The 7,927-nt window shown below is 33.4% G+C and overlaps 1 protein-coding gene across 5 annotated transcripts in view; it reads right to left on the reverse strand.

The window, feature by feature from the left end:
- Window positions 1–7,927, reverse strand: part of LOC106464494 (nucleobindin-2-like) — a 42,971-nt gene that overhangs the window by 24,238 nt on the left and 10,806 nt on the right. For 4 of the 5 annotated variants that reach the window (XM_013924638.2, XM_022392221.1, XM_013924637.2 and 1 more), the window contains 2 exons: window positions 6,960–7,179; window positions 2,577–2,671 (listed from right to left, as the gene is read on the reverse strand). In XM_013924638.2, the coding sequence (XP_013780092.1) occupies window positions 2,577–2,671; window positions 6,960–7,179 (315 nt within the window). The remainder of the gene's footprint in view (window positions 1–2,576; window positions 2,672–6,959; window positions 7,180–7,927) is intronic. The other variant, XM_022392223.1, reaches the window with a different exon arrangement.

The raw sequence follows: 7,927 nt of genomic DNA on the forward strand, positions 1-7,927 counted from the left end.
TAAGAACTTAAAACTCATATACAATTAAAATATGGATTATATTTTATGCTATACTAATTGGTATAACATAAGCAAAAATAGTTTAATAGAATTTTGAACGTAAGACAAAAACTTGTGTCATGTGCAGTAAATGACAGCCGTGGTGATAGGGTTAAAAAGTTTAAAATTTAAAAAAATATATATCATTCTTTGCATCTGTTCTCAAGGCTTATGATATTAATGTGCTGAACGAAAATTTTACTGAAGGGTTGCACATGTCTTCTAAGAAACTGTAATATGCCATTGATTTGTGTGAAGATGAATAATAAATGGAAGGACAAGAATGGAAAATAAAACAGGAAAAGACCCAAAATTACAAATATAAGCAAGACAACATCTTTAAAGATATTCTCCAATAATTCAAAAGGTGTATATATATATATATATATTTTTTTTTTATTTCTTAATTTTAATCACTTCATTGCATGTTAATTATAATAGCTAGTGTTAGTGATATGGTAAAGAAAATTAAAAATAAAATATAAATATTTACCTTAAAAAAAACCTTTTGATATTCATTTAGGAGGTTTTAGAGGTTATGAAAATTATAAGATGAAGATAAGTGTAATTAGAATAATGTCATTCTTTGTGTACAAAATACTTATAAACTTTCACACTAAATATTTACCTTAAAAAAACCTGTTGATATTCATTTAGGAGGTTCTAAAGGTTATGAAAATTATAAGATGAAGATAGGTGTAATTAGAATAATGTCATTCTTTGTGTACAAAATAACTTATAAACTTTCACAAATCTTACAGGGTTTTGTGAGGAATGCACTGAATTACCATATTTTTGTTGTATAAATGTCCTTCCCTAGTTGAGCAGATGGTAATTTCATCCACCCGTGTTTAAAGGGTTAATTTTTTTGAACTAAGAAATTAAATAACATATAATACTTGTTTGTTTGTTTGTAATTAAGCACAAAGCTACACAATGGGCTATCTGTGCTCTGCCCACCACTGGTATCGAAACCTGGTTTCTAGCATTGTAAGTCCGCAGACATACCGCTGTGCCACTGGCGAGGCTTATAATACTAAAATCTGAATTATAAACTACAATTTATGGACATACATTCATAAAATAGTTGTTTAATAAAATTTTGAATTGAAGCATTTGCAGCATTTTGGGCATTTCACCATAATTCAAATGCTTCAAGTATTGAGAAAATATGCATATTACAAAAAAAGTTGTGTGCGCCATACATATATGCAATAAGAATAAATGTGGTGTACACTTAGTAAAGGCATCAAAGAACTTATATGACAAAGATTAACGAAGGAGAAAAAATATGCCAAGAATAAACCAAATATACATTAATGAGATAGATGTTTACAATATCTATAACGACACTACCACAGCAGTGAGAATGTTTATGAAAGCCTCACTAGAACTGAGCATGAGATCATTATCTATAGACTGATGCCATTGTAGCAGAGAGAAAGCTACAGAAATTGTTTACATTAACTCAGACACAGTTACTAAAAAAGGGAATAAGTTGGAACTTTGATGTAGGATCCATATCAAAAATGTGTGGAGAGATACAAGCGAGTAGGCTGCCGATTTACCAACTTTATCTGTAACCAATGGTCAAGTGTTTTAGGTTCTGGTTCAGAGAATCATGATGAGATTACAAAAATTACGTGTCAGACCTACTTGTGGGTAGATGTGTACACTATTTGGAAAGTCATAAGAACACCAAGAATATTCATGACAAGGACCTCTGCTTTGGACCAAAAAGTCAGTCTCCCAGAAGCTCAGAAAGGAGTTCTAAGGATACTGTTAGTCTCTACAGTAGCTATAGAAGTTAGTCAGAGTTCTCTCCAGGGTAAGACGGAAGCCTCCAGTCTTTGAACAAGAAACCATGTCTACAACCATGGTGTGTGTGTCTAATGTTTCCCGTTTAAACTCTATGTAAGTAAATTATTCCCGTCTCTTTCTAGAATCGAATAACATAAGGATCAGATGTATAGTGTTAAGATATAACTGAACTGAATTCAACCAAGTACTAATTGATAACGTATTGGTAGTGTTGAGTAATTTAAAGGAAGTTATTGAAAGTATAATCGAAGAACAATTACCAGTTCAAATTGATGGGTTTGATAGTTTTGATATGAATATATTCCAAGATACTTTTGGTAATTTTGATGTAGCCGAGTATCTTGATATAGTGTATTAAAAAGTGTTGTTTTTAAATCTCAGTCTCAGAATCAGTTCTTTATTCTAGCTGTAAACTTCCTCGAGTTAGTGACTTGTGTACTCCACTCATGACTGAATTTCTGGATTTAATATAAAATATTGTGATTGTTAGTAAAGTCGAACTCCAACAACTAGCTTACATGGCCCACCCATTACAGAATGCAAGTCTACAAAACATGATGACATAAGCTCTGACTCCTACCCATATGGAAAGGGTTAAACATACAAGTAATATTTACATAAGAGTTTTGTATGTGGGCTCTTTAAAGTTCATGTGTGTACTTTTACACATAACTAAGCATGGGTTACACTTCATGTACAAATGAAATCCTACTTACTGTCTGAATCAACCTCTTCAAGTCCTCCTCTTCGAATGTATGTGCATTTGATGGATCAATATGAACAGGAACCTTAATATTTTTTCTGTTAAAACCTGTAGTAAATAAAACTAGTATAAATACATAGTTACTGCACAATTTAAAATTTACAAAAACAAATAGTATTAACAACGTTTGAAGTAAATTTAGGATATATCAAAAATAAATGAGGTATAACTAGTTTTGTTAACTATAGCCTTCTGTTAAAAATAATAATAAAAGTTAACGTTTTTCTTATGCTGCAAATGTATTTCCGATAGGTAGTTACCTAGCTTGATCTTCTTCTGCCCTCTAAGCATTGTTAAAATTTTTCACAATCATCACACCAGTTTATATACCTCATCAAATTCACACCATTTCTGAACATGTACATATCATGCGACTATTCTCCAACTATAGTATTGTGCCACCTGTATTGCTACAGCTAAATATCTCTGCTATTCCCACTCAATCTTCACTTTCGAGAATTGGCAGGCTCCAAAAGAACACTGTCAGTGAGGAGGAAGGGTGAGAAAAGGCAAGTAACTATCGGAAATAAATTTTCAATGTAAGAAAAGTGTTTAGTTATGATACGGTCTTACCTCCTCTCACATAAAGCTAGAATGACACATTGCAAAGATGGAGGAGCTGGTGTGGGTGCACAACATTGAAACTAAACGGAAAGCAACTGTTCAGAATAAACAGCTGTGCTCTGTTTGTTTGTTACGAATTTCGTGCAAAGCTACACGAGGGCTATCTGCGCTAGTCATCCCTAATTTAGCAGTGTAAGACTAGAGGGAAGACAGCTAGTCATCAACACCCACTGCCAACTCTCGGGCTACTCTTTTACCAACGAATAATGGGATTGACCATCACATTATAATGCCCCATGGCTGAAAGGGCGAACATGTTTGGTGGGACAGGGATTTGAACCTGCAGGTTGTGAATAGAGTGCCTTAACCACTTGGCTATCATTGACAGGTAAAACATCACATACTAAGAATTCAGTCCAATTTAATGGGATTATAAAAGCCACCACAATAATCTCACAAAACAATGATCAACTTTAATGTGTCCAGCATATTCACTAACATTTCGATACACGAAACACCAGAAATACTCATTCAGCAACTTGAAAATGATAGAACTGTCAAGGAAGGACCACACTAGATCCCAATCAGGCAACTCAAAGGAACATGAAGGACATATGACTCGAAAGGAGTGGAAAAGGAGGGAAGTGACATGGGAAGACAAAACCAGATGAAACCTGGAGAAACAGACGGTGTTCAATGAGGCTGCCCAATAGCTAAAATCAGTTGAAGTGGCCAAGTCTTTGACAAACAACCAGGTAAAGGATTGGGGAAGATGAGAATGAAAGGTTGGAAATCACGTTGAAGAGACCAAAGGTGGAAGGTATGACATTACCTATAGTAACTGGACATGGAAGAAGGTCTAATGGATCAAGAAAGGAAAGATGCAACACGTGGTGGCAGACCCTGGGATAAGACAATGGATCTGACAAAAGCCATGTGAGAAGACAGTGTATGGTGATGTCTATATGAACAATGTCCAATCGAGGTTGACAGAATAGAGACAGAAGTAATGGTAGGGGAGGTTGTATAAGTAAAGGTCAAAGCAGTGGGAATGATGGTTGCATGGGCCAATATGGAGCCACCAGTAGGCATGGAGAGGTCTGGAATAAAGATAGAACTCTGGAAACAAGTCGAATATGAGAGCAGAGATGTGAAAACCCCTCAAAACTTGATATAATAAGATCACCGCCGGAGTTAGTGTGTGTGGAAGGGGTGACAAATAAAAAATTTGGTGTTCCAGTGGGTGGCGAAGGCATATATGAAGTGTTCCCAGCTGAGAACACACCCACCTAAAGACCTGTGAATCGAGGTATCATTCCATGAGGATAATCTTGTTGGGAGGAGATAACCAATCCATAACCAGATTCAGAAAGCCAGGAAAATGGCAAGCTAAGATCACAATGTGGCGACTGTGGGCCCAGAAAAGAAGATCCAGGATCTGAAAGCACAGAGATCACCACCTTGCACTGTGATATAAGTGACTACTGTGGAGATGTAAGAATGTACCATAACCACCCTCTCCCACGAGACAAAGCTCCATGAACTACCAAAGGATCGAGAATGGTGTTATGGAGAGAAGACTCCTTGATCAACCAGGGCCCTAAAATCTCCCAGGAGTCGAGGTAAGAAACCCAATCCTCTAAAGATGAGTTGATGAACATATCTAAATTCAAATGAGGTGGACAAAAAAAATATTCTGCATTCACTGGATGCATGAAAATTGGAAAGAGATGCAATAATAAAGTATCTTAACCCTTTCTAGACCAGATGGGTGTCACTGATATTCCTTAATTTTTTTCCTTCTGACAGTAGAAATGACTGAAAATAAAAATTCAAGATGATAAAATATTACTTTTGTAATTTTGTACCAAGAATTTTGTTTTACATGGACTGAGAAACAAACAAGTCATAAAATCTAAACCTTGCCACTCAGTATTTACGTTGTAGTCAAAATCTGAATTCAAGTTAAAAAGTAAATTTAAGTATTAAGAAATGAAAAATATTTCAATGAAAACCAATTCTACAACTTACATGACTTAGACTTGATAAAATTTTATTTTAGATCATTAACTTAAGTTATATTTATCAAAATCAGTTTTAAAAACCTGTCATCTTAATTTTTATAAAAATAAAAGTTCTAGTTGTTACAAACCTAACTGAATACAAGTCAATATTAAATTTAAATTAGGCATTTTCTTTTCCTAGTGAGCTACACTAGTTATTATCAGCTTTTAACAAGATCTAGTCTGAATACATATCTATTTATAGCATTACTGAATATTCATGACAAATGTGCTTCATGCATGTGTGTGTGTAAACAGTCCAGAAAATGTATTTTTCGTTTTTAAAAATCAATAAACAATATATTCAAATGCAGTTAAGATAGCAAAAATGGCACATATGTATGGACTAATTACTGTCTAAAATCCTGCAAAAAAAAAAAAGAATCACTGGTGTGATTTATTGTAGGACACATGATAAAACATAAATCCTGACTGACAAAGGATTCAAGATAACCTCATTTTGACAACTATCAAATTCAAGCCAAAAGGCCATGAAGTTATGTATAGTCATGTTTACATTTTGAAAAGCATTACCCTTAGCAAAATGGCAAGATTACATTCATTTTGTGCAAACACATGGTAGTTAAATATTTGAACACAATTCCTTAAAGATGGGACATAAAGTTTTGGCTTGCGTATTTTGGAATGCACTGACAAAAAACCACTAGTGAAACTGCCACATCACTTCATCTATATAAAAATTCATTAAGTAGACCAAATTACAAAACCAGTATGTTATCACACAGAAGTTGACATCAATACAAATCAAGTTTCACATTACACCAAAAATAAAGTATTTTTCAAAATTAAAATTTTTCTTGAAGCAATAGCAAAAACAATGTTAATTGCCATGAAAATGCAACTTAAGTAAAACTATCAGAAATATCATAATATTCTTTTCTGTTATTTACCTAAAAAAAACACGTTCAAATGAATTGAAAAGTTGCAGTTAATGTCTATATTGTTTTCAAACGAGGACTGTTTCTTAAAGAAATTGGAAGAATTTGTAGTTTTCTATTGGAATGGGTTCAGTAACCAAAAAAGTAGGTGAAATATTGCCTAAATCTACAAGATGGGATTCCTTAGCTGTTGGAGTATACGTTTAGTAGTAATTTCGGCGGATACTGCATCATAATAAGATTGATAATAACTGTTTGTTTGTTTGTTTTGAATTTCGCGCAAAGCTACACCACCAACTCTTGGGCTACTCTTTTACCAACAAATAGTGGGATTGACCATCACATTATAACGCCCCCACAGCTGAAAGGGCGAGCATGTTTGGTGGGATGGGGATGCGAACCCGCGAACCGCAGATAATAACTGAAAGTGCATCATTATTTTATGTGCGAATGAGGCCTTCCAATAATGACACTTCAATAAAAAAAGGCACAGTATGCTGTTTTTGTGATGTATCTGTTACTGACCAACAACTGCCACATAAAAAAAAAACTAGTACAAAAATACAGTAACCTTACTTCCTTTGTAAACTCAAATTAACCTAACACTAAAGACAAAAATTTTATAATATAAAGAAAAAATAAGTTTTTTAGTAATGATAAAAATATAAAAAAAACTCAAAAATAAAGATAGAAATGTGTTATGTGCATAAAATGTTTTATTTCCTAATCAATGATAACCATGCTTTTGTGTCAGTCAGTTTGTAAAAAAAACAAAATGCATATACAGATTCATGCAAGTATCACCACCACCTTTTCCCCCATGAGGACGAGGTATTGTACGCCACTTTCGACCTTCTGGAGGTGCAGGAAGTAAGTGGCCATCTTCATTTCTGTACAGACCTAATTCATTCTGCTCAATTTCCTGTAATGTCAGTCTCCTCAGTCTTTCCACTTCCATTCGTTTTAACTCATCCAACTTGCTTCTTACACTGTGTTTTACAAATTCCAGTTCCCTGGCTATGTCACCCTTCTAATGAAGTACAAAAGTAGAATAAAAATGTTAAATTACAATCTACCGTAAAACACAGAATAATCTATCAGCTTAGTCAACAATTTTCTTTTCTTTATAATTTCCAATTTAGATATATCATTTTAATTTCTAGAACAACTAACTACATGTTTCCTAATTAGTTACTTTTAAATTATTTTAATCTTTATAAAGTATTATAAGCATTATAAAAAAAGTTTAATATAACTTTACTAAGCTCACTTTTGTGCATTAAATTCAATGTTCCCAGTGTTTGAAACATCTGTTTGAAGGCATTAAACCACTATCATTAACCATTATGATAATGATGAATTGCACAATTACTAATACATCAGCAAAAAGAAGAATAATGTTACCCGAACAGCTGGTGAAACGTTTGAACAATTTTGTAGAAACTTGCCACAGCCAAATGATTAGCTTTTACAAATACAAACTAAACTATTTGCCATATAACCTCATGTGCAATTTTTAGTATGATGAATGCCTATAGGATTAGAGTTAATCACATCATTATTTATCTTGATGGTACAGAGTAGATTGAGAAAAAGACATTAATGTATCATTGCTGTGGAAAATGAAATTAAAATTCCACAGCTGTAAAAATCAAAATAAAATTTTAAAAAGGCAAATATGGTATATTTTCAGGTGCCAAGTGACATTTTCTTGATTTTCAAGATTACAACAAAAATGTAAGACAGATTAGCAACTTAATATATGTAACAAAACCTTC

Source organism: Limulus polyphemus, unplaced genomic scaffold (genome assembly GCF_000517525.1).
Source record: "Limulus polyphemus unplaced genomic scaffold, Limulus_polyphemus-2.1.2 Scaffold1666, whole genome shotgun sequence".
Classification (NCBI taxonomy): domain Eukaryota; kingdom Metazoa; phylum Arthropoda; class Merostomata; order Xiphosura; family Limulidae; genus Limulus; species Limulus polyphemus.